The sequence below is a fragment of the Cynoglossus semilaevis genome, chromosome 6 (assembly GCF_000523025.1).
Source record: "Cynoglossus semilaevis isolate Cse_v1.0 chromosome 6, Cse_v1.0, whole genome shotgun sequence".
Taxonomy (NCBI): Eukaryota; Metazoa; Chordata; class Actinopteri; order Pleuronectiformes; family Cynoglossidae; genus Cynoglossus; species Cynoglossus semilaevis.
In genome coordinates, this window is record NC_024312.1 from 17492028 (window position 1) to 17519779 (window position 27752).

A 27752-nucleotide genomic window follows, 5' to 3' on the forward strand; every position below is an offset into this window, starting at 1 on the left:
AGAGTGTGATAAACTGGAAGGACAAGATTAAGGAGTTCTGGGCAGGTTCTGAGAGAAGATGGTGGAGAAGGCTTTGGAACAGCCAGATGAAGCGTCAGAGACATGATGTTTAAAAAGCAGTCTCTCTACAGAGTCAGATGCTGAGGCTTGGGAAACATGGAAAAGGAATCAGCAGTGAACATAAAGAAGTAACCAAGAGCTACCTTAAACCACAACTTCCCTACTACCAGTTAAACAGGTGCGATAAAAGCAGAAATGAATGTTTTGTTGTATTTATATCACAACAATGATTTATATTACTAATTCTAATATTTAAATACAATTAAAGTGGAGGTTATCTATTATCATCAATTAGCCCTAGCTGCTGCTGCTATTCTGGAACCCTCAGGGCAAAGACACACATCTGCCAGAGAACACTGAGCTGTGTGCAATTGTCCTCATTTTCTTATTTGCAAGAACAATATCATATTTCAGACATTAATTAAAAGCAAACGCACATCCATGCACCTACAGACACACACACGTGCACATGACTGCGGTTTCCCCATGTAGCAGGCCATGTGTTTTTAATGAGGCAATCAGACATGTGAAGGTTGGACAGTGTTTTATTGGCTTCTACAGACAGTAGCATTTAATAGGTTTACTCATGTGTGGCCCAGAAGGGTTGTTGTGATTGGACGTCACAGGATTTCTTTTAAATAAGTTAAAATATATTATCACATGAACAAGAGTTAATGTCGCAACAGGATGACGAAGCGTGGTCTGTACACTATTATTGGGCATTACTCTCATGTATTAATGTATGTACATACAGTACATTCATTCAGACCTGTATTCTAGAATTGGAGAATAGATGCTCCGCCATTATATACATGAAAAACACTGGTGTAGCTGAAGAATTTGGTGCGTTGTTTGTTTTGGCTATACAGGGGGTCCTCAGTTTACGACTATGGCGTAGCCATCACCCATGAATTTATTAAAAAAGTCTTGTTCTGTCAGTCCAACATATGGCGTTAAAACAAATGTTCGCACAGGAAGTAGTTGGGAAAGCAGACAAATTTGTCACCATGTGGTGCTATACGCGAAAAATGGTTTGTTTATATTCACCGGTTGTACGCCATACACTGGACTGTGCTTCTTTTTTTGTGTTGTTATTTTGGAAACTTTTTTTCCCTTCTTTATGGCTTCCAGGCATAAGTCACACTCTTTTGATGTTTTTGTGTCCTGATTTCTACTGTGTTAGCCTAAGTGGGAGACACAGGTACTTGTGTGTGAGGTCCGACATACAGCGAAAAACCAGTTACTGAGCACAGTTGGAACAGAGTTCCATTGTCAAGTTGAAGACCCCGTGTATATGTCACCACTGCCACAAACATTGATCACTTTGGCAGACACTATTGTTCCTCCCTGTTCAACAACTCTTGGTCCTTACCGACCCCATTGAGAACAGGACAGTGGTATTATCATTTTATCAAGATTAATACCTGTGCCTTATTCCCATCGTAAGTATAAATCTCTAAATGTTAAACATGGGTGCAGTCTTTACGAAGTCTGTGTCTTTTATTTAAATTATTTCGATCCATCTGGTTTTTCAAGCAAGAGCCATACGCTGTGGTTGCTCTAGCTTGGTGCGGAATTTATGGAGAAACCGAGAGGCTAATTCGTCATCCACTAGTCTTCCATCACTTGACAATGTAACCGTCATGAGGTGCTGAGTGCGCAAGGTCTGCTCATCTTCACTGAGCTGCAGCTCAGCCCTGGAGGTTCCCACAGCCAGAATGCAGGCCTGAGGAGGGTTGATCACTGCACTGAAGCCACTGATGCCAAACATCCCCAGGTTGGATATGCTGTCAGACAGCAAAAGATTACAGCCAGTGCAGAAAAGACATTTGTGCCCAAGTCAGAAGAGGAAGAGACAATAAAAAAAGGTAATTCTAAAACAAGATCATGTTTCCTGAAGCAGAAGAAAGTGAAGGGGAAATTAAAGTAAGTAAATTAAATTTACAGATGGCTGTAAACATATACCCTTAGACTAATCAGTCCAAATTATGACAGTATAATGACCATATCTCCATCTCCATTAATGCAGTGTATGGTTGGTGAGACTGACCAGATACACTTTCTCATTTGTCAAAATGAGAATTCTAGCTCTAGGGGAAATGGAAATTAAGAGAAGCAGGGCAAACACACACATCCTCCGGGACAGCAAGGAAGGCTGCAACTCTAGTAGGAATACATTTGTCCTGCCTGACACAGAAACCCCATTTATGTTAGTACGCCACTGTTGATTCTAATGAGCTGAAAAGCTTCCCGTTTCACAATGTTTTCTTTTTAATGCAAAACGTAATTATGTCCTATTAATAATTACGGAACTTCAATTAGATTTTTCAGGATTTCAAGATAAAAAGCCCCGACTTCATGCTATCATGCTACCATCACAGTTCTTGGTTGTGCACATGGCAGATATACAAGAGAATCTGTTGTCGTGTACCATAGAAAAAATGATTTAACTTATTACTGAAAACTGTTATTTATTTACTGAAAATAATCTGTCTTTTTTTGTAAATGTGACATGCACAGCAATTAATTGTTGAGCCATTAGGCAGCTGCAGGTGGCTATAAAATGCTGCTGTTAAAGAAGATCTACCTGTGTGTCTTTCTTCAATTCATCAGTCTTATGCTCAACTACACAGGCCCAGGTTTCACACTAAGGTAAGGTGAATTCTGAGCAAAGTGGAACTAGATATCATTATATTGCATTACATATACTTTCCGTGTATTTATATATATACATATATATATATATATACCGTGTATTTATATATATACATATACATACATATATATACACACACATATATATATATATATATATACATATACACACACACACATATATATATATACATATATTACCTGAATGAACCTCCTTGGTATTCCTCAGGTAGAAGCTTTCCATCTCGAGCCTTTTGGGCCAAAGCCTGTGAAAGGAAAACTGCCAATTACTCAGGTAGAAGCTTACAGTTTTTACGTGTGAAATACCTAAGCAGCAACCAAATGACTACTTTAAAAAGTTAATTATTGTCCTTGATGCACAGCACATCACTGCAAACAATCAAATATGTCCTCTGCTTTTGACCTATCACCATAGGTGGCGCTGGAATCCTCGGGCAGCAGTATGTAGGGCCGGTCCCATGCTAAGTGCACCTTAGTGGCACCTGGTGGTTGGTGGATTTCAACCTTCCGCCTCCTAAACCACCAGGCCACCACTGCCCTAAAAGGCTAACATTTAAAAGCCTGTTTAACAATCAACATAACTTAACCCTATATGGACTACCTTAGCGTGGGCGGAGATCTCCTGCACTCCTTTGTTTGCTGCGTCTTTAATGATGGGAGTGATCAGGCCTTTATCAGTGGCTACTGCGATGGAAATATGGACTGAATCCAGAGGATGGGGTCCATCACCAGACCAGGTCACATTGACTTCAGGCATCTCCTGAGATAAAGAGTCAACCCATGTTGTCAAAGATAACAAAAAATATGCAAAGACCCACGGCAGTTGTAAAGTATGTCTATAAATATATAGATATATATATGCTGTATATATATGTAAAATCAAACGATATCAACCCTTCTGTAAACAAACAGTTTAAACACTGAGAGAAGACATAACAACATATAACATATACGGGACATATAAAAGCAGAGATTATTTTACATCGACTTACTTTGAGTGTGACAGCAGCTGCCTTGATTATGAAATCATTTACAGAAACTTTGATCTGTTCTGAAAAGACACAGAACATGACTCTGGATCAGCATTAGTGTGTTCTAATTTAACATCCAAACAGAATAAAATGACAAGACGTCGGACATCTGATAACCAGGGAAAATTATATCAAGAGCCAACTTCCTAAATAACAAACGTTGAGAAGGTAAAATGTACTAAATGTCTCCATTTTAGATTCACAATTACAGGAAAAAAGGAAGAAACAGAAATCAGTATCGTTAAAAGTATAGTTTTCCCCAAAGACGTTGTGCAACATCCCCCTTTTGTAGATAGGTTCGTGGTGGAAACCAAACTCAAAAAAAAAAAAAAAAAAAAAGAAGAAAAAAGTCACTTAAGGTGCACATGTTCTGCTTTTTAAAAGGACATTAAAAACTGTGAATTTTAAGACACACACCTCACAGTAAGACATACTCGACAGGGGTTTCACAACAACTGCAGTTTGCTAGAGGGCCGTTGCCAGGAGATGTAAAGCAGAAATGAAACCAAATACCTGTCAAAGTAGGAAGTCATGACTACTTCCTGTTACTGAAAACCTAACATCTGTGATACTCTGACAGTAAGTGTACTATGTCTACTTAAAAATGGACAGAGATGTTTTCCAGTCGGCAAAGAAAAAAGACTGAGTGCACAAATTGATTTGAAATACTTTGAGGCAGAGACAAATAAAATGACTGTACTTGACACTGGATTACTAGCAGGTATTTAGCAAACGTTGATGTGTGACATGAAGTGGAATATTTAAAACCAAAACCACCAAAGGTACCACCAGGTCACCACCAGTTTCCGCTTCCTAACAGAGGCTATGTGGCAAAGTTGGCCCCAAATTCACCTTTGAAGTGCTTGAACATGTGATATGACTGCTGTTAGTTTACTTCAAGCCTTAAAGTGAACTAAGAGCAGTCACATTATGTGTCGAAATCAAGGTCCGCGGGCCGTTAGTTTCTGTGGAACGTTTCATTTACCCTATAATAAAGTCTATGCTTCAGAGCATATATTGATCATGAATTACAACTACAACAATGCATTTCTTAGAGCTTTGACATTCTAAACAAACATATACATTTAAGTTCAGTAAAAACTATAACATAGGATCATCTAATACCGAAAGGAAAACCATCAATTTGGGACATCCCCAAATAATTATATATAGAGAGAGCATGGACAGACAAAAGGGGATTTTATATCTGCTGTATGAGAAAGTGACGCAAGACTCCATGTGGAATGAAGAGAGCAGTCTCAGTGTGAGCCACACGGACAATCTCAGCTTTGTTAAGTTGGAAGTCATGTGAAAACCATGGAATTCACATCTTCGTGGAGGAACTTCTTTTTCCAGAATGGCTTTTCTGTGTTTTAGCTAGGGTCTCCTGTAAATGATAGATAACCAATCTGAAAGGCACAAGTCTTGTTTATTTACCTTTAGCCATGTCTTTACGGAGCTGCATGACAGCAGCCATGTCACAGTCAACGGACGCATACGCATGGGGAATAGTAGTCTTTGACTGTGTTAGCCTTTGAGCAATGACACGGCGGACATTTGAAGTTTGGATTTCAGTGAAAGTGCCCTGAAAAGAAAAAGAAATAGAAGGTTTGTGAAGTTAGCTTCTGACAAAACAAGCAGGAATAGAAGTCCAACTGATAAGAACTGGGAAGTTATAGTGAACATAATTAGAACTAATCCAGCTGTAGTTCATTAGCTATAGCAGATATGCTAAATGCTACATGGTTAAAGGTCTGACTTTTAAACTGCCTTATTGGCTGTTTGAAAGTAAGTGACGATTTGCAGGAATAAAAAAAACAACAATGGTTTGCATTGTGTAAAAGATTTTAAGTCCTCATTAGACAATTTGAACCACATCAATATTTAGATCGGTTACCAGCAAAGGCATCTTAATTTCTCACTATTGTATTCTGAAAAGTTGTATGTTATCATTAAATGAGGAGGTTATGACTTCCTGTTTTATATAGATGCTGCTACTCTTTATAAGTAAAAAGAAGAAAAAAGTTTCAGAAATGCTCACTGGGTGCTCCGGGTTTTCCTGGTACAGAAAGTGGGGGGACATTGGGTCTGGTGCCTGGGGGTGAAGGTGTAGCTGCTGGGGTGGAAACAGGTCGTGGGGCAGGTGGAGCAGCTGCAGCTGGTTGTGCTTTGGGGGCAGGAGATGTCTTCAAAAGATTTAATGCATCTCTGCAAAGCAAATGAGAATATAAAAGTCAAACTTGAATCAAATTTAAATATATATATATATATATATATATATATATATATATATATTATTTAAATACATATTTTTATCCTGGGAGCTAAAAACGAACTTTCACGATAAAACAACACAACATTCCTTTAGGATGAGAATAGTGGGATCTTTATAAATCTTCTACCAAAATAAGCCAAATTACAGACGATAAAACAATGCAGAATTACATGTAATGAACCCTTTAGGTTTTCTTCAGTTTCTGTTTGTCTAGTTCCTGTAATTTGTCCACTGGTAGAAAAGGCAACGTGGGAATATATTGCACACATGTCACAGATGAAACCCATGCTGCAGGGATGGGATCACATTTGTTTCAGTCTCCATTGTTAAATGATGGTCACGGCTGTTGCTTAAAGACTTGTCATTGCAACCAGTGTCCTCAACATATATAGTTTAAGGTGCTACAGCCAGGCTACTTAAAATGCACATCTCTGTTCTGAGCTCCACAGACATTTTGTTCTTGTTGTTCCTACATGAATTCTGCCGACCAGTGACCAGTTCCTCTTTTACTCTCATTGATGATGATTTGTGCTTAAATCCACATACTTAGATACTTAGGTATCGGATTGGATGGGCTATAGTTATTTTTTGAATGTTCAATTGGACAGATACAAATATCGAGTATCAGAGCTTGCCATCCCTAGTTTCTGAACGGTTAAGGAAGATATACGCCTTAAACACATAGTTTGACAAAATAATTGTTGGAAAAAAATGTTGCTGGGGTCTAAAACTCAGTAATAAACAATATACTTTTATTTTAGCTTTTGGGACAAATCAATAAAACAGGATTGCACCAAGGCAATATAACTCTTACTATTTTATAAGTGTATGATTTAAAGAATTCTATACAACGTAACATTTTTACTATACACCAAAACAAACAAACAAAAAAAGATATGCCCAAAAACATAGTCTTTATTTGGTCACCAGTGGGAACCAGAGAATTGGTTGCTATGGTGACAAGTGTTGCTATATGAGTTTCCCCAGCAGGATGTTTGGTGTGTAACAAGAACATTCAATCAGATCCCAGCTGACAGCAGGGAGTAATTAGAGGTGGGTGCATTTGTGTGTGTGTGTGTGTGTTCACCGCTGTCCTCAGTTTGAAGACACAATCAAACACTTTAAGACCAAACCTTTTTAACATTTCATTTTTGGATTGTAACTTAGGTTTCATGAATATAATCATCAATGTACTGTGTTCTATACTTTTTCCTCCATAAGAAGTGCAAAACATAACAAAACTGTTTCATTATGAAATAGTGGGTTATAAAGAAGGAATGTCAGCAGAAAACAACAAAAAAAAAAAAAAAGATTTCACACCCCCAGTGATACCCACTCTTTTGTGATAAGTCCTTTTGGCCCAGTGGCTGTAACCAGTTTTGGGTCTAAACCATGGGTGTCCAAGATGTGTCGCGCTGCCGGACTGAGGCGTAAGCTAAAGAAGAGAAAAGACGAGTAACACCAGTAAACAAGAGATCACATCAGTTAAGGGAAAAACAGGAATATCGTGAGCTTGCAGAAACAACTGTGGTTGACAACAAACACACTTAACCATCTACTAAATACTGTATATATAAAATAAACTAGAGGTTCAAACTGCCATCTGTTTCACTTTGTCTTTATCGCCCACGGTGAAAATATTTTCGCATCAAACTTCAAATTAGTTTTATTAAGATTGACAGATTGATATAGTCATTTTCTGGCTGTGTTTTCGAATATGTTTGGAAGCTGCAAAACACACTCACAATCACACTGCTGTCAGTCAGAAGCAGCCAAGCAGCAAAACTGAATACTTAAACAGACCTAGTGTAAAATATATGCATAAACAATAATCTGTGATGGAGTTTTTTATACACTGCACTGGGACAGAAGAAAAAAAAGGTCACTTGGTGACAGCTATCCTCAACCCTTGGTTCATGGACCACAACCAGTCATTTTGTACTGGGACAGTTTTTTTTCCCACTTGCTTTCTTCATTTAAAGATAATCTGGCATATTTTACTATCTACAGTTGCAGTGCTACTGGTGTGCAGTATCAGCCGGTACTGCCCTTCCTTGGTGCAAAAAAGGATGGGAATGTCTGCCGTATCTAGTCGTTGTATGTTGACACTAATATCCCTATATTCTTATGCATGTACAACTCACTTAACTCCTGAAGTATTAGCCAATTACGACGTATGCTCTCTACGGAAATGGTCCACATTGTGAACAGTATGAATGTATGGAATATTATCACTCACGGCCCTGTCATGGCTTCTTTTGGTGGGGGAGGAGAAGAGAACGCAGCGGGAGCTATAACTGGGGCAGTAGCTGCATGTGTAGCAGGTGGAGCTGCAGATGGAGCTGGAGCATCTGGGGGTGGAATCTCAACCTGCTTCCAGTCCTGCCCTTCCTCCACCATGAGGGCAATGAGAGTTCCCAGGCGCACATTGTGACTGCCCTCCTCCATCTGAAAAGAGGGCGAGAGAGGTAATTATGAGAGTTGGCAAAACCAATACAGTAGTATACAAATAAAACTATTATTAGCTTAGCATGGGAGTGTTCTCCTACTGGATAAAAATAACTGAATAGGGAGGAAAATAAAAGAGGAGAATGCAATGATTACATTACATCAGTCAACCCAGTGCCTGCTGTAAAGATGAACATCCATCAGTCATGATCAGTAGATCTTCTAACTGTGGCACTGCAAACGCCTTCACATAAATTCCAGACCCATTATTGTCTCACTGTGAACATGTCAGATCCTTAACTCTGCTGCAATGAGCTCTTGGAGTGAAGTGATGTGTTTTAATGCTGTCAACCATTGATTCTTCATTTCGACCGTAATCCGAGTGCAAGGAAGCCACATGCTGCTCTCCCCAAAGGTGATGTTCCTCAGTCAAAATTGATCAATATAAATGAAGAAGAGTGGATGATAATCCACAGGACGACAGCTCTTAATATCCATCTGGATTGGTTTTTACGCAGAGTCAAATCTTGTGAATAGAGCCTAATACGATGAAGAAGCTAAAACTATGAAGAAGTCTGTCTGTCCCTCTGGGTGACAAATCCCATAATAAAATATACATGGACCCCAATATAGTGAGGAGTCAAAATACATACTTATTTAACTGTTTCACTCTCAGTCTGCTCTGATTAACATGTCAAAGCGCTGAATATATCAAAGGTATCAGAGGATAATGCACTAGTTTACCAGAAAGATCTCTGTTCTACTGTATTCAAAACAAAAACATTGTCGATTTCTGCATTTGTTTTCACAAAAAATATATTTCACTTTTGACAATTGTCACTACATATTTCAGAGGTACAAGGCAGCCAAATAAAGATAACAAAGTCAAAAAAGACACAATCCGGATGGTAAAATGCACAGATAAACTGCCATGGGAGTAATTTCTGCAAACACATGTTTTTCTGCAAATGTCATCAGTCTCTGTCTTGTGGACACAGACACAGTTGCAGTGCTGCTTTTCTGTAGATAGTATTATTGTTTCACTCATCTATGCAACCACAGGCTTTACTTCAAAACTCCACTGTACTTTATTTAAAATACATTCCTGCACAAACAAATAAGATACCAAAACAGAAATTCGATGGCCTTGGTGACCCTCTCCACCCTAAATAAATGAAAACGGAAAAGAGCCCCCCGGTCAGAGGCGTGGATTTGATGGTCAACACACACATACACATACACACACACACACACCAATATTGTACACCAGTACATATACACGGACAAACCCTCCCCCGTGACAACAGTTTGTGGTTGTCTAAATAAAAGGTTATTCAAAAATGTCTCAAAATTCAGCTGCAACTTGAATTACACAATTTCTTATTTGGAACATGAAAAAAAGTCTTTCAGCTGACTGAATTTTTGATGTGCTGGTTAGGTACTGTTACTTTTTTACATCTTGGTCTGGATGGGGCTAAAACAGAGAGTAGTGCAGTAGTAATGACAGATGAGGATCAATTAGAGGCGGCTTACGCACTTACACACTTGTGATACACATATGACAGCTACCATAAGTGCATGGTTATACTCTAAAGCTGACATCGTATGTTCTGCAGCAATCCTGCAGTGGAGATGCACTGTCTGATAGACACACTCACACAGGCAGCTCAGTGGAGCTCAACACTGCCACCATATGGTGGTAAACCCACTGAAACATATATTTAAATATGCGTTCAGGGAGTATTTGCACTTAAAGACACTATTACTTTATTTAGATAACAAACCTATTTGACAGGACACTAAAGGCTGCTTTTAGTAGTATCATTTTAAATCTTGAACAATACAGTCCTCAGATAAGGGTCACAGACACAGTTACTGTAGCTGCTTCACAACATGTGACTAGAGACATTTTCTTTATTTGACCTGTGTATATTTAAGCAATACAATTCCCTTGAGTGTCTAAACAGCTCCCTTACAATCAATACTGAACTTTAACTGGGATGCTGTGCTGTGTTTAACAGATGTAATATTATGGTTGCAGTAAATTAGGCGATGTAGAGGACACATGATTGATTTGTGAAAACAGAGGAAGGGCAGTTTGTGTGTGTGGATCAGTGTTTCTCCAACCACTGATCCAACACTGTGTGCCTTGAAAGACCATCATGTGGGCCATGGAAATGTTTCCAATTTCACTTAATTGGTCTGAAAACGATTACATATTTACTGCAAATGATCTATGTGACAGTGATTGAGAGAAAACAAAATACTGGCAAAAAATAGACTCAGTGATGCCTAACTTGTGAAATCAGTGAGTCATATATATATATATATATATATATATATATATATAAATATACACATATATATACACACACATATACATACATATATACATACACATATATATATATACATACTGTATATGCCCCATAATATAGCAATCATTGCTATTCATTGCTAATTAAAGCAGTCTGCGGGATGTAACAAATGCATACACTACACCTATCAATCCTTTATTACCAGTACATGTAATTTGACATACATATGCGTGCAGCAGTAGTGCACATCTATTTGTTGCATGTGCTGCATGCATCCTTTCCTACAGGCTGTGATTGATTGTACCCAAGGCAGATTTTCAGATTGAAGCCCTTAGGTCAGGGTAAGGCAACACAATTAGAGTATGATGAGATTCAGCAATGTGTGCCTACCCCAAGCATCTTCTCAAAACTGGAAACCCGTCCATGGCCGCAACAGTATTTGACCCTCATAAATAACCCAGATGGTACACACCTACAAGAACCTGTCAAGGCATTTTAGCCACAGGCGGGTAATTACCAAAGCTTTTAAATTACAATCTTAATGGGTGCTTGGGGGTTACACAGTTACAACACCAGGGGCTGATACACTCTGATCCAGCCAAAGTGGATGACATTTTGTCTGGGCATTTTTGTGTAAAAATCTCTGAAATAATGCCAGAAGCTGCCATTTTCTTTAATAAGTGAACGCGTACTCCACATCAGAGTGAGAGAGGGGTCTTTCTCCGAGCTACAGCATTTACCACTGTAGGCCTTTGCACCCAGTTCTTCAGTGGTTACCAAGGAAACTACCTCATCCCTATGGCAGCATAGACAAGGATGGAGTAAGTAAATGTGGGGAAGTGAAAGCACATTAAATGAAGGCAAAGGGGAGAAAACGATCTGGGTTTCTATTTAATAATATATGGTAGTATTTCTGGCTATTTATTAAACCAATGGCCAATAGCTTTGGTTACAAAAAATTAAACCATAGATTCTTCATAAAAAAGTGCATCTGGGCTGGTTTTATAACATGAATGTGCTGGTTAAATATGGAATAGATTGGTGTGGTGATGTGGTTTTTTGTGGTTCACAGACACATCGCCTGACTAACCTCTGCTCATATTATGGTTTTAGCAGAATGTGAGCAGGGTTTAATCAGATGACCACCGAGGGAACGGCAACCACCATCACTCAGTTTATAAAACACAAACATCTCACTGGAATTGTATCCAGCAGCAACAGCTGGATTTTCTGCTCAAGCACATGTTGGAGTCATGATGAATGGCTCTGTTGTTGTAGTGTATACAATATTCAAACAACAAACAGCACAAAGGGGGAAGGGACAAAGAGAAACAATGCTCATTAAAATTGGAAGGATGATGAGAAAGGAAATGTAATCTAATTATAGTAAACTGCCATAATCATCGGATTCTCATATTGTTGATGGTGACGGAACACACCTCGTATGACAGCCACAAACTGAGCATAACGACGTCACAATCTGTGTAGACCTGGTGGTTTGCATCTGTTATCAAGTTGCTCTGCTCCTCATGCTAGTATGTAGCTTTTGTAGCTAGTGCAAAATAAACAGGTTTTGACAAGAAAAAGACTAAAAGAGCAGACCAACAGTTTATTATTATCATGCAATGCTGTTTGGGGACCTTGGCATGGAAAAGCTTGGGAACCCCTGTTTTTATTTAATCTGTGGACATGGGAAACAGCTCTGTACGGACAATTAGCATTAGCAAAGCGCTGACTGTTAAGATACAAATTAAACCTAGATAATATTGAATAACATTATTTTTAAATTTAACAAATGAACACACGCTCACATTTAGCTTTCAACAGTGGCACAGAAACCCACCTAAATCTGAAAATAAATTCTGTCCAATCACACTGTGCAGAAAAGACCTTGGGGTTTCTTACCAGGATCTTTGCCAAGACACCATCATCATTAGATTCCATGGTAACAACCGCCTTGTCAGTCTCGATCTCACAAAGGGCATCACCTGCTGCCACTGCCTCACCTAGGATTTAAGAAAAAAAGCAGCATGAACATTAAATGTTCAGATTCATTTGACTCATGAATGCAAGTTAATTATCCTGTTGAAATTGCATGCATTGGCAGAATGTTGGAGGTACCAGACAACTGATGTAAGGAACAATCTGTTCCGTCTGTTGCTGACATATCAGATGAAGAGCCTTATCAATGTTTCATGAGAAAGAATGTGAGATAGAGAAATTAAGTATGCAGGCCTTTCCTTTGAGTTCTAGTAAATTCTCAATGGCTACCTCATGGGCTTCAAACTAGAATAGATTAGCATATGTTTAGCAGTAGAAATATAGGATGGATAGGCTTTAACAGCTACTGTTCACTTTCTCTGTATTCACTTTGTTACATTTACATATATGTTATTATTTCAGTGGTACAAAAGCAAGAAAAGAAAACACCCAGTTGACTGTAATCTCCTAAAGACAAATGTTTCACCTGCTCGGTGGACAAATGTGTAGACACATTTGTCCATTGCTTTGTGCACTGCAGACAACTACACCTTTGACAGACACAGAACCAAATTATTTTAATGAATGTATAGACTATTGTGTTACGGAAAGCAAAAAAAAAAATACTGTACTAGAGTACAGTATACTGTAGTATACTGTACAAGCATTGCTTATACTGTATGCCAAGGGCTAAATGTGATACCATTTGCTATTTCTAGTAAGCAATTATTGATAATCTGCAGTATATTTTTCTTAAGTCTGGTCAAGGTTTTTGGACCTAATGTATCAATTTTAAATCTGATAGATCACAGGGTAGCTGTTAAATAATTAATTAATCTACATTCCTTAATGAACAACAAAAAAACACTTTTTTCCTGTTTATTGCTGGAAGAGAAACACAAACGACAGCAGGTGATTCATCCCTGTTTTATTTGTAACTAACCAAATGAATTATTGATATATATTGAAAAATGTCAAGAAACAATACCAGAGTATAACTAAAACATTTTTGGCTCATGGAGTTGGTGGATTTTAGTCCTCACTGTGTATCCTGATGATGCCTTGTTGAAAGACCTTGAGAGTCGAAGCATTTAAACCATCAGTAAAGCTGTTGTTCTAAATATTTCTACAGTCTGAAATATATTTGGTTATTGTTTCAGTCAGTTTGTCAGCCGTTGAAATGTAACTAAATGATTATTAAAGTAACCTTTCGGAAATAAGTAAACAGTAAAGTAACTGGATTACCTTTTTGGAGAAGTAATCAGTAATCACTACTATTTCCAAGTAACTTGACCAACACTGGTAAGAAGGGGATGGATGCTTGCATGTGTTATAATGTGTTGAAATTACTAATCTGATTTATCTTTACAAATTATACAATTTTGACAGTCCTGTACTTAGTGCCACCTATTTGCTACATGCTCAATGGTGAACAACACATAATACTGTAATGATTGCACAAAGACAAACATTTGTCCCATTAAAATAGCAATTCACCAATTTTGTTGAAGAAAAGTGAAGCAGTAGTGCCAGTAAAAGTAGTGTTAATTTTTTATGTACTGGGATAAATCACGTTTCATCAGCAGAAGCATTAGAAATAGTCAATACATTGTGGTCATTTATTTAATTTAATACATGCTTTCTAGTTTAAGGAATTGTGATGTGATTGAGAAGTATTTATGATGCATGCCTATTTGATGACAGGTGGTGAAAAGACAATGGTCTATGCTGTATAGATTAAGGTCAAAGGTCACCCGGGCTTGACTTTCAATCAGTCCTAATTTTTTGAAAATATAGCAAGGGATTTTGAATTTAAAAGTTAAGCAATAACATCAGTAAAAATAAAATGCTGTAATATAAATTAACGTCTAAATTGAAAAAGACATGTGACTATATTAAAGGCAGCCTATTCAAAGCTCTCGTGGACAGGGAAATGGCTGGGTCATGGGAAGTGTTTCTAGGATGGGTGAGGGGAATGCTCAGGGAGCAGAGGAAGTATTGATGTTGGAAACCCCTGAGAGTAAACAGTAGTGGAGTCAAGATTGGATTTGTATGAGGTTTTAACACCACATGACCCAAGGGGTTAGGTGCAATGCGAAGCATTAAAGATTAAACACGTGGCCCTGAGACTATTCTCATCTTTTTAATGGCAGAGAAAATGAACAACATATTAAGAAAACGAGATTTTTTATCTCAATAAATGATTATTGTAAAACATAATATAAAAACACATAGCACATCTATTTCACACTAAGCTCACATCAGACCTGTTTATATTTATTACCACTGTTGTCATCCTGCTACACAGCACGATTCATCATGTTTATTACAAAATAAGATGGAAACCAAGATAAATATCTGATTATATGCAAAATCCATAGAGTCTATACTAAGAGCTTGTTATATAGGTTATAAAATAGATTTGGAAGCAAGACAGCATTCCCCTGATCACTGACACTTTCAACATACACATACACCTGGTCCCAGCCTGAGCCACAGAGCCACATGGCAACATGGCAGAGCAGCCAATCAGAATTCAGTATGCTGCTTCCTGATAAATTAGAGTGTGACTGAGGCGCATGGCTGGGCAGAGTTGCTAAGCAGTGATAAATTGTGACTACTGTTCTTTCTGGAACCAATGAGCCACCAGAGACCCCAGGTGCTAAACTGCACATGCTCCTGCCATACAAAGGAAAGAAATGTCAAAGATTTAATGATAGGCTGGTGTGCATCATGAGCCATTGTCTTTTTTTATGTGACGTACAAAGACAGCACACATGTGAATTTTTAAATTACAGTATGTCTTGTAAAGGGAAAGAATACATATTTTCATAATCAACACACACAAGTAAAAATATAGCTTATGAATATTTGGACAATAAATTCAGCATCAGTTGTTGTAAAACAGACAAAAAATATGATAATACACTGGAGTAGTGTAGTTAGGTTTGGTTACCTTCTTTCTTCAGCCATTTGACAATATTTCCCATCTCCATGGTGGGAGACAATGCAGGCATTTGTACTTTGAGTGCGCTGACACCTACAGGATAGAAATAGAATGACAAAACTTACACTCCGGCAGCAGCACTGGTAAACAAAATGTCCCACTCGGCTTGTAAATAGGGCAAAATTACAGCCATGAAATAAATAATCCCCTCCAGCTATATCTGTCAAATTCAAGTAAGGTATGTGTAGGTCAAAATGCATCAAGAGCCAGGTGTGGGAGTGTTGGTGGCTAGGTAGGAAATTAGCCTCAGGGTTTAAAAAGGAACACTGGAAACTTGCTTATTGTAATCCTAGTTGACACACCACTGAGGACTGCAAAGATACAAACAGCCATGCAGGGCTTACAGGTCTTCTAGCTACCAACCCAGACCTTCTGTCAAAAGCCATAATTGTTTAGTACAATAGGGTAGCTGACTGCGAGCAATACGGTGGATCCTGAGTCTTCAGGCGGCCAAAAGGAAAGCTCAAATCAAAGCTGTGGTGTCTCATCTACTTAATCAGATAAATAAACTGCAGTCCTGCAGGTAAAAAAAAAAACACAGTCTGCAGCTGCTGTTACACTATCTGATATCAAACAATTTTTTGTTCGACAATAATTTCAATACATCCTGACATATAAAAAATACTTGAGATGATATATATTATATAAATATAATTGGATTAAAGACACATTCAGAGAGATCACCTTTTTAACCATATAAATGTTAATAATCAATTATAATAAATCCCAAGAAGAAATACTGAGAGTTTCATGATGAACAGTAAAATGAAGCATTGACATTAAGCAAGACAAAAAATCAAATATTTTATTAAAATGTTGCCGTGTGTAATATGATGCAATGCCGCCCTCTGCTGGGTATTGTCAAAATATTTCTATAACTTTGCTTCCTTTGTATTATTTGAAAATAATGAATGTATTACAGCACTATTTCACACGTTATGTAGGGTTAAACTAGTTAAATTGAGTTATATACAATAAGTGTCACTTATAAGACTCTGCCTGATTAATCACAACCTACTCATCTGTGATGCTTCTTTGGTTCTCACCACAAGATGCTTAAATAAACTCTTTTATGAAACATACATGTGGTTACTTTAGGGTCCAAAAAGTGACTAATGACATTATACTAAGTGTCTGATATTGTTGTATCATTGACCGACATTGTGCTTTTTCCCTCACTTACCAGTAAATTGTGCATACATTGAATTGATACAAGTATATCTACAAAGACCCATTTTTAACTTCAGGTGTGTATAAAGGCAGCAAGCTACAATAAAGCTCTACACAAATTTAATATATGTAGCCTATTAAAGAGCCACGGTGATCTATGGTTAAAACGCCTTAGCATCAACAGATAATGTGACTATATACTGCACAAAAGGAACAAGTAAACTTCAAATGGGACTGTGGGCAAGGAACGAGACTAGACTTTTCGTTAGGCATGCTTAATATAGAGGTTATAGAAAAATGAACTCTGATGTCATTTGATCATTTGTGATCATTTGTATAATTTGTATAATTTGTAGTCAATCCTGATTCAAACTTAAGGGGATCCAGCTTTAGACACGTTCGGTAAAACGTATATATTAAATTTAAATGCATTAACATCTCTCTCTTGTGTGCAGACCAGTGTGTGTTAGAAAAGGTAAACAACAATATACATCTACTGTAAAAATAACGATAATCCTGACATCCTAAACATTACATCTTAATTTAATAGCCACTTTGTTACATCTCAAAGCATGTTAGTAAGCAATTTAACAGTATGAGGATAAATAAATAAAATTATCCGCCCCCTAAGCAGAGGGTTTATTTTCTCATTTTCTTTAGTCAGTTCAGAATGTCATTATTATTCCTCCTTAACACTACACTCTACAGCTGTTCTCACAACTAAGCAACAAAGTCAACTACAGTATACAGAAGACAGAATATCGCAGAACAGGATAACGACATAATTGAACTCTGTCAGCACATACCAAGAAAACATGGTGATGAGAAGAAAGCTCGAACATGCTCCTGACACTGACTTGTTGGTCGCAAAGATTTAGTATAGGTAGATAATCTGAAACCAAAAACAATCCCCTGACGACCGAGACGCAAGGAAGCCGCCATATTGTCCTCCTCACGGTCGGTGAAACGTGTCCATTAAACTGCCTGACTGTAAAATAAAATAAGGGATAAAACGAACATATATTTATTCTGTGAACACTAACAACTATTTTGAGAGCATTAAACATTTTAAACCGAATGTGGAAACATTCCAGGTTATTTAGATTGTGTAACTATTTATAATTAATAGTTTTATAAAACAAGGCGGTGAGTAGTTTTTCTTTTCGGGTCCTTCAAGGACGCTTCTCCTTTGTTGCGTTCACGTTAGTTGCAACAGTCGGAATTTAAAAGCTTTACAACGGCTTACACATCTACTAAGACTAAATAATAATAATAATAATAATAATAATAATAATAATAATAATAATAATAATAATAATAATAATAATAATAATAATAATAATAATAATAATAATAATAATAATAATAATAATAATAATAATAATAATAATAATAATAATAATAATTATTATTATTATTATTATTATTATTATTATTATTATTATTATTATTATTATTATTATTATTATAACGTTTATAATTATTATATAATTATATTATATAATTATATATAATTTTACTTACCTAAAAAGGACCAACTACACCAAAACAACAAGACAGTCATTGTATGTGACTCACTTGAAGCTGTCATGGGGAAATAAACGTTTATGTAAACTTTCTTTTGGCATTGCAAGTTTTCAATTAAGTGTCAGTAATTGTCAGATGCATAACCTTTATTTCTCTTTTTAACACGTGTTAGCTGTCTTATAATAAAAAGGGGAAAAACTACATATTTTAGTAGATGTTTACTTAACTATACTCTTCTACAGAGAGAAAATGTAATTATAGTCATACTGTCCAGCTAATAAGTTTTGGCAGAAGGCCTCACAGGTCTATTTGGATTTGAATAGAAAAATGATAAGGCTGTCTGATAAGCCAGTGCTGCATACCTATTGAGAGGAAACAATAGCCCTACTGAGTAGGCATGGGACAGACAGAAACCCCAGCCAGCTGTCTCCATGCCTTTGGTTATGCTATCATTCACCACTTCCCATTATTTTCAGCTGATATCTATCTAATTGAAATAATATTTTCCCTTTTAAATTTGAAAAGGCTGTTGCAAGGTTAAAATTGTTGGGTGATATTATTTGCCTTTGTTTCTCCCTAAAACAGATTTTGCCCCATGACACAGACAAAAAAAAAAAAAAAAAAAAATCCTGACAAAACATCCTGTCATCTGCAGAGGCCGTTCTGGCCTGATCAGAAAAAAATAAATATTTGCATATGTATAACTTTACAGAGTAGTATGACCTGGAACCATGTATTAAATATATCTTGTCAAGGAACATTGGTTGTGTTTCTGACTAAAACACCTATAACTGGTTTGGGTTCATATTTTCCTGTGTGCCAGTAGCTGATACCAGTGCACTCATTCCGGGTTTTGGTAAGTACTTGTTACACTGGTCTAGGTGTGCTTTTCCAGATAATCTTTGTCAGTCACTAATGTCTCAGGTGTCACTGAAACATGACTGTGTTATCTTAAAAAAAAAAAAAATTATTTTTTTTATTAAATGTTAGGGGCAGCTGTCATTGTAGCCACACACAAGGAAGTGAAAAGATAAGAAAATTAGTCTCAGATTTTTTGCTATGAGATAAGTCATGAACAATTTATAACAAGTTTTTATTTTCCAATATATTTACCTATTTTGTCACAAATAAGGATATTTATAACAAACAACAAAGATTTGTAAAAACAATTTGTATAAAAAAAAATTCAAACACATCTTTATGAAAATGTCCATTGAAACTATTGCTAAAAACACATGTCAACAACATGAATTGAACTGAAACTATGGGATATTATTATTTCTCTGATTCCTTCCACCCTTTTGCATTCCGTCCAAACTTGTAAACCAGTCTGCGTCCATCCACTCGCTCAAGGATTTCTCTTTTGTAATAATATCTGTTAAAAAAGCACAATGAATGGACTTCATATTATTGCATGTAATGTTATAATGTTTGCCTTGAGTTGTGTAATAATCTTTATTAGTCAAACTCAAATCAACTGTCAAAGCCAGCGAGAAACAAGAGAGGATTTAAAAACAGGAAGTCATTTAGTCTGCATGATAAACAAAGGCAAATCATTCCAAGGTTACGGGTTACTTATGGCTCAACCACTCAACCTCCTCTGTGTGTTTTGGAAAGACCAGCAATGACTTATATAATGATTAGCTAGTACATGGGGGGAGTAGGCTGGACACATACTGTAAAAACATATAATAGATTTTTTACATAAATTCTTGAATGAAGCACAAGTCAATGAAGTGATGTTAAAACCTCAGTAATGTGCTCTTGTTTTTTTGGAAGAATAAAAGGTGAGCAGCAACTTTTTGCAGCTGCAGTCATGCAGCAAATAATTTGGCTAAACGCATGTTAAAGTAGACTACAGTAGTCTGAATATGCTGTGTAACAGCATGTTAAAATTAAAGTGATGTGGTAAAAGAAATAGTTGAGGTAGAAAAATGAAGGAAGAAATGATATAATTTATGTCTTGGGAGCGGTTATTTAAATTGGGCTAAAATGACCCAACACGCTATATATATATACTGTATATCTATTGGTAGATCCCAACCTATTATTTAGCCATCAGTGATTTATATCAGTGTTTCCCAATCTTTTTTTCTGGAGACACGTATTTTAAAAGTCTCAAACCTTCGCGACCCAAGTCAATAGACATTACTCGTAAACTCCTGGGAAATATGAAGTGAAACAACCAAAGAAAAAATTCTCTTGCGACCCACCTGAGGGTCGCGACCCAGTCTTTGGGAAACAATGATTTATATGATTAAGGTAAAATATGCTTGAATAAAATGTTTGTTATGCAGAGCTGGTCAATAAATAATGGCTAATAAATTAATGTAAAAGACCAAATATTTCTCCATACAGTACACTATAGCCCAATAGAAAGTATTATTATTACATTCTACATGAATTGCAGTAGCGAGAACAATATCAAACGATTGTTTTGTCACTGTTTTCATTGACGATCTCCCATCAGTTTTTGGCCACATCAAGCTGCAGAATCGTCCCCTTCACTACAGTAAAACCAATAGCTTAGCTTTCACAGTAATAACACCTCCAGGCCCACATTGTAGTCACTGGCGGTTTGCAGTAATGCCAACATCATTAGAGTTGCTTGTTTGAGTGAATAGCTTTGACCATTTTGCATTCATATCTGGATAAATGTGTAAAATGTTTGAATACTGTATATGTGGCAGTGATGGGTTCATTAAAAATAGTAAGTGTTTTGAAATGTGGTTTCGAAAGGGTTCGAGTTTACAGATTTTACAAGTGGAACTCTAAATGATGTCGGCAAAAACGGCCTATTAAATAAATTAGTTTAGGAACAATGCTTTGTTGTTTCTTTTTCTCATCACAGTTTGTACGAGCATTTGCAGTTCCAGAGTAAATACTTGTGCAAATGTATGTTGTTAATGCATTAGGGGGGAATTAAGAATTGTTTTTGTTCCACCCCAGTCGTCCTGCTTTGGTCGAGACATTTACAAGAGAGAAGCAAAACATCAACACAACTATCAGACAAACTTTGTTGTTTTTTTTTTTTTTTTTGGACGTCTTTGTTACCAGCTGTAAAAACACACAAATATACATTGGAGGTGTACCTCATTGCCCGACTTAGTTTCTCATAAGTCATGCTGCTGTTATTCTTCTTTCTGCCCCATAACTGTGCCACTGCTTCAGATTTTAGGAAACGGAAGACCCCCGCTGTCCGGTCCTCCCACTTTATTAGCCCTGGGTTTCTCTCCGGTGTTAAAAGGATGTCTCTAATGAACTCCCACAAGTGAGTCCCCCTCGGACCTGTGGGAAATGAATATATATATATATATATACAAGTTAGGATTGACCAAACTTTTTAATTTGTTTTTAAATTTAAAAACAGAATGTCGAACATGCTTTGACTTACTATGCTTTTTGGGATGGGCGCGGCTACATGATTTCTTTATGCCTAAAAAAAGCCAAAAACGTAATTTGTGGTGATTGTGTTGTTGCTGAGTGATGTGGAGAATAAACTGGTGCAACCGTGCACATTTTGAACCAGGAGATGATCATTAAATATCTAATTTAAATTTCTCACCGGGCCTAGAAGGAGCAGGAGAGGCAGCAGGTGGGAGGGGGTGAATTACATAATCACAGTTTTCTACATAAAAAGAGAAAAAACACTGTATGAAGGATGTGACCTATTAGAACACCTGGATAATTCCTTAAGTGTTGATCCATAATACCTTCAGAGGCAGAGCTGATATTTGGATATGGACAAGAGAAATCCACTGTAAAAAAAATAACTCAATGAATATTTATATTTAGTTTTAAATTATTTAAACTGAGTGAAGAAGCTCCTACATTCTGGTTTAAGATCCTGTTGCCCTATTTCCACGTGACACGGCCCTGCAAAGGAGAAAGGAGAAGATTTAAATAAAACTTACAAATAAAAATAAAAAGTCAAAAAACGTCCGAAACCGTTTTAGTGCATTCAACAAAATTTGATTTGCTACAGATAGTACACAATACTGATTTGTTTCAACGGTAAAACTGATGGGCACAAGATTATGTTTCAGGGACATTTATGAATCATAAATCATCTGTAACATCTCAGTCAAACAATGACTATTTGTGCATTTAAATTTTGCAACGTGTCACATGGGTTTTTTTAAGCCCTTGAACAATGTCATCATTGTCCTTTTTTGTACTTCACTGTGACGCCTGGAGGCAAAACTTGTTATTCCTGGTCATTACTGTTAATGGAGGAAATCTTATTAAGGATTTTAATTTAAAATACTTCCTCTAAGCCACATCTTTTTATTACTGTGAATGTCCGATATTAACTTTTTGCCAATATTCGATATGCCAATATTGTCCAAACACCAATTTCTGATATCAACTGATACCCCATACCCTTGCGGGGCAGTGGTGGCCTGGTGGCTAATGAAGTTGAATGAGGCCTACTCACTATAGTGATGGCTTAAAGCAGTGTTTCTCAATTATGTTCTGCCATGTCACCCCTAGGGGACAGAAGTTTTTTCACCCCCCAAATTGATATACTATTGAACGCCTTGTAATATTTATTTATTTATCTGTACAAACCACTGTATGAGTTGCTGACACCAACATTCTGCATATAATCCCCTGATTTTTAGAATTGATTAATAAAATCAGCTACAGTGCTGCCATCTAGTGACTTTTACTTTAATATACAGCTGTTTATCCCCAAAATTATTATTAGGGCACAGATTATTTGGCAAAACCCAGGCATTGGGTTATTGGGATTTCATTATCGGAGGAAAAAACGAACATAACGATTCTTACAGATATTACATAATATGCTAATATCGAGCTATTATTGGCTGATATTATTGGACATCCCTACTGTCAAAGTGATGCCAATGATGAGGATTCTTTGCATTGACTCCGATATTTTAACTAAGTATAGTAGATGTTTAGATTATAACTATGTCATTTCCATATTTCCCTCTCTTGCTTGGTGCAGCCCTCCCACACCTAACAGACTTCGTGCTATCTTGGCGGCATTAAAGGGCTATACCCCTCTTTAAGACACACCTCCCAACTTTAGCTCTGTGATGCTGTGGAAAAGGGTGGGTCCCATGCTGCCAGCGGCCCGGTTAAAGTCCTGGTAGGTGAGGCTGCAGAGCTGATGGCCGTCCATGTCAAAGTGCTGGAAGGGAATAGTGGAGGCATCGATCTGGTACATGTCCATAACTTGCTGCAACCATTCCCACACCTGGTGTTTACTCCAGAACTGCGGGTGGGAGTCGTACAGCCAAAGGCGACCTGTGTAACCCGACATCAGCATCGGCGCTGAGGGAAGAATCACAATACAGTAATTCAAGTCAGGTTCAGATTATTTTACATTTCTGCTTGGATCATTTTTGCTCCCCATTAAACACGTCTTTGATAAGGCAAACATTTCCAAAGACGGAGCAATTTGTCAATAATTAATCTGCAGATTAAGCAGCTGGAAGAACTGTTCAGCTACTTTGCCAAAGGGATTCCTTGATTTGTGCACTGTGTCCCACCAGGTGAGCAATACATCAGTCACTAATTGTTAAATGATTTTCATTCTGTATTGCAGTGCAGCAGGAGACCAAGACCGTTGAACAAAGTGCAGATTAACATATTTTCTAGAGGCACTTCCCCGACAATTTTAATTAATCGATTTCTGTCAGGGAATACCAGTTAGGGCATACAAGTTATAGTGTGCAAGTTGGGACGTTGGTGGTCTCACCGTCAGAATAGGAGTTAGTTATTCCCCAGGTAGTGGTCAATTGGTTCTCTAGCATGGTGGTTAAAGGTGTGCTCATACTGTGGATGCTGTAGTCTGATGTATCATGGCCTGGAGGCTGAGGGCAGAGGAGAGGAAAGATGGGAGAAGGTGAATAAAACAATGTGTGTATAAAAGAAACTGTGAAAACAAGACTAAAAAACTGTACAAAATACACACACTGACAAAAGAATTGGAAATAGACACTATTTAGTATTAAAACATTATAAGTTATCATAACGACAAATACAAAGGGTCCCCAACTTATGTCGGGGTGCAGTTCCTTTTTGTTCCTCACGTCGTTCTAGCCTCCGTTGTGTAGCTTATACCAAACTGTACTGTATGTCATATCCATATCGCAACTTCAGTTCATGAATCTCAAACTGAGCTCAGACAGAGCAAATGAAGAGCTCTCCACAAGCACTCATTGAATTCTCAGACTTGAAATGTTTTGGTTGTTTTTAATCTGACATCCTGTTGACTTATTGAAATCCACTCGGTATATTTTCTTTCATACGCGGAATTAATTGATTGAAAATTCATGATTGTACGCTGCAATGACCTTCTGCTTTGGCCATTTTCTATGAATTATTAAATGTAAAGTAATAAGTATTCCGCTTCATGTAATTCAGTTTTTTCATATAAACCATTTAAGGCGGATAAGCAGAGTATCCAATCAATCAAAAACTGCTACTGTTAACTCTTTGATGCACAGCAACATGGGTCATGGCCCACATTTGTTTTCCATGTGATTTCATGCAGAGTGAGTGGTTTTTGCTGTTGCTTCTAAATCTACATCTTCTGTCATGGATTATTCCTAGAATTATTTCACTGATTTATTTTTAATTGGTAAAGGTCATTATTTTTATTTTTTATAATCTGGGAATATCATTATTGTGTCTGGCAGCTTCAGACACCAACATTGATTTACAGGAATTTGGAAAAATGAAAGTAATCCTTACTTGAAATTGTGTACATTTTACTGACAGAATTGTGCTGCTACTTAACCTGCCTGGCTGAAATGCAAATGTTATGCATTGTTGTAAAGTTCTGCTGACACTGCTTAAAATACTGTCTTAAAGTATTGATAAACATTTGTTCTAGCGTCTAGCTGTGAATGTGTGTGTGTGGATGGATGCATGCATGAGAATAGGACTCACATATCGCTCCATAGCAGGCATTAAAAACATGAATCGAAATTAGCAAGGTAGGAGATATACACAAGACGCATTTTAGACTAAACAGAAACCAAAATGAAGGTGAGAATCACAAATGTGTCTCCCGAGCTGTAGAAGAGAAAGCTTTGAGCAGTAAACGTTTCCTCTGGTATAGCCAAACTCAAAGGTCAACATGAAGAAAGACATCTGTTGGAGATACCTATCCTGTGACTCATCTGTTACCTGTTTACTGAAGGAGCTTATAGTCCGAGCTCTTGGGTTTAGCTCCGATATCAAGCCTTAACACACACACACAGACTGAGACTGTTTTCCATCCTGGCACTTTAACAACATAGTTCCCTAGTTCAGATTTTAAATGACAACTAAGGTCTGATGTTGTGTTCCTCTGCCAAGATCTTTCAATTTGGCAACAGGTAGTTTCTGTCGTTGCAGAAATCGTCGAGAAGTGTCACAAGGAAAGGAGACAATCATAGTCTTGGCTCAATATTCAGTTAGCTGAGTCGGTAAACAGTCGCCTGTATTATGATGCAGTAAGAGTCGCCTTTGTCATGATGTAGAGAGAAAGCACAGTCTCGTGTGCGCAGCAGTTATGCAGGGTTAACAATGTAAAAAAAAATTCTAAAAATGCATTATTGCTCAGATTATCAGAAATAAGGAATTAAGAATCTACACAATGTATTTATTCATCTCTATTCTATTCACCCTCTTACAGCTAAAGCCACAGCTGAAGTTGAAATCCCAGGACAAACGTCCATCTAACTAAGACAGTAGTTTAAATGTACACAAAATTAATCATTAGAAAAATTGTTCTTTATCTTGCAACCTTCTTTTCAAAAAAGACTTCAAAGGGACTGTAAAAGCCAAGTGAAAATAAAGTTTTCTATTTTATTGCACACTAACCCAGTTAGACTGGCCTTCACCGTGCTGCGATGAATCACCTGAAAACATACAACAGAATGACAGCCTACCAGAGCAACAGATTGATGTTCAGCCAGGCCTGATTATTTCTCTCGCTGGTCCACTCTGAGCTGAATGGAGATTCAGTGTCTGCAGGCACCGACACTCTGGATGCTGAGTGCTCACAGTCAGAAAGAAAGACAGCACTCTTCTCTTCCTAAATGTCTAAATAAACAACAGATAAAAGGTATGTAGACACACTAGGTGCTACCACACCACAATGGCTGTTTTATTCTCCTTACTTCCTTATCATGCTCCAATTGGCAACCTGTCCTGGCTCATATCAGGTGAGTTTTTGCATAGCACACACCCACTCGCGGAATCACATTAAACACAACAGAACGTGAGCATGCACACATACGCACGGGAATAGACACACATGACATAATCTTAAAATTTCCTATAATGGCACTGCTTCCTCCCTTCACTCCCTTCCTGTAAAGCACACGCACAGGAGGAGGCGTAAACCCAGGCATGGATCCAAACACACTCAAACCCCGCAGAGAGAGAGTGTTAAATTGCTTAAAGTCATTGTTCTTGCATTTGCTTAAAATAGTGTTTAACCTTTAGAGAAAATTTCCCCTGTGTTATTATGTAGCACAACATTTGTTTTCCCTGTTTCGTCATGATGAATGGGGTGCTGACACTTTAGGTAAGAGGACCGGGGAGAATTTGTTCTGCTTCTTTTTGAAAGTCACTGGAACTGGCAGCAAGCAACTGGCAAACACATTAGCAGCTGTGCGCTTAAAAAAAAACAAAAAAAAAAACAAACAATGCATACATTTGGTACAATTTATATACTTTAACATACAGTGACCTCCTTTAGCTTTGGTTTTGTTAAGGACACGCCCCTTTCACCTACATGTGACATATTATTATTGCGATGACATCCAGGTTTGATTGCATTTTAAATGAATGACATTCATTGTTTGTCAGTGAATAATTATTAGCTTTTGTGTAGCACACATCGAGATACAGTAATGTCAGGTATGAGGAATCAAAGGCAGCTTGTTAAGAGTATTAGTCTTATTCAGCTCTGCATATATGATAATTTGTATTTCTGTCTGCCGAGAAGTTAAAATATCTGACAAAGCTGAGATGCTACACAATATCATTATAAAGAGACTTTTTAAAAAAATTTTTTTTTATAAATTAAGGCTATTGAAATCAATCAATCATACACATATCTCATGTGTGAATCAACTGATTTTCAATTAAATAGGGTTCAAACATTCTATTTTTGGATGACACCAATTAGAGTTTAGGCAAAAAGTGCCATATCTGACCTGAGAACTAAATCTGATCTCAGCTCCACCGATTCAAAAACACACAGGACCAGTGCCAGTACCAGTACTATG

General features: G+C 37.3%; 2 protein-coding genes across 2 annotated transcripts; both read right to left on the bottom strand.

Moving 5' to 3' along the window:
• Positions 1-587: 587 nt before the first annotated feature.
• Positions 588-17948, bottom strand: pdhx (pyruvate dehydrogenase complex component X). Its single transcript, XM_008312520.3, has 11 exons — positions 17772-17948; positions 15745-15828; positions 12714-12814; positions 8282-8490; positions 7379-7477; positions 5811-5975; positions 5205-5353; positions 3729-3787; positions 3338-3496; positions 2917-2981; positions 588-1847 (listed from the first exon to the last, which is right to left on the bottom strand). Exons 1-11 carry the CDS (start codon positions 17905-17907, stop codon positions 1592-1594), a joined length of 1482 nt encoding a protein of 493 aa, XP_008310742.1. The 5' UTR covers positions 17908-17948; the 3' UTR covers positions 588-1591.
• A 1614-nt stretch (positions 17949-19562) lies between these two features.
• ehf (ets homologous factor) lies at positions 19563-27283 on the bottom strand. Its single transcript, XM_008312521.3, has 9 exons — positions 26406-27283; positions 24224-24338; positions 23539-23796; positions 22324-22368; positions 22206-22250; positions 22058-22120; positions 21887-21928; positions 21585-21780; positions 19563-19867 (listed from the first exon to the last, which is right to left on the bottom strand). The coding sequence occupies exons 2-9, from the start codon at positions 24297-24299 to the stop codon at positions 19768-19770; spliced, it is 825 nt and encodes a 274-aa protein (XP_008310743.1). The 5' UTR covers positions 24300-24338; positions 26406-27283; the 3' UTR covers positions 19563-19767.
• Positions 27284-27752: the final 469 nt, after the last annotated feature.

Bases quoted from the DNA above. Each gene is read 5' to 3' on its own strand.
- ehf (XM_008312521.3), bottom strand. From the start codon at position 24,299: ATGAGCACACCTTTAACCACCATGCTAGAGAACCAATTGACCACTACC. The intron at 22,121-22,205 runs GTATTATGGATC...CTTTTTATGTAG, and splicing joins TATCAGCTCTGCCTCTGAAG to AAAACTGTGATTATGTAATT. The intron at 21,781-21,886 runs GTAAGTCAAAGC...CATTTCCCACAG, and splicing joins CGCCCATCCCAAAAAGCATA to GTCCGAGGGGGACTCACTTG.
- pdhx (XM_008312520.3), bottom strand. From the start codon at position 17,907: ATGGCGGCTTCCTTGCGTCTCGGTCGTCAGGGGATTGTTTTTGGTTTC. The intron at 15,829-17,771 runs GTATGTGCTGAC...TCTATCCTGTAG, and splicing joins CTCATCACCATGTTTTCTTG to GTGTCAGCGCACTCAAAGTA. The intron at 7,478-8,281 runs GTGAGTGATAAT...TCTCTTCTTTAG, and splicing joins AAAGAAGCCATGACAGGGCC to CTTACGCCTCAGTCCGGCAG.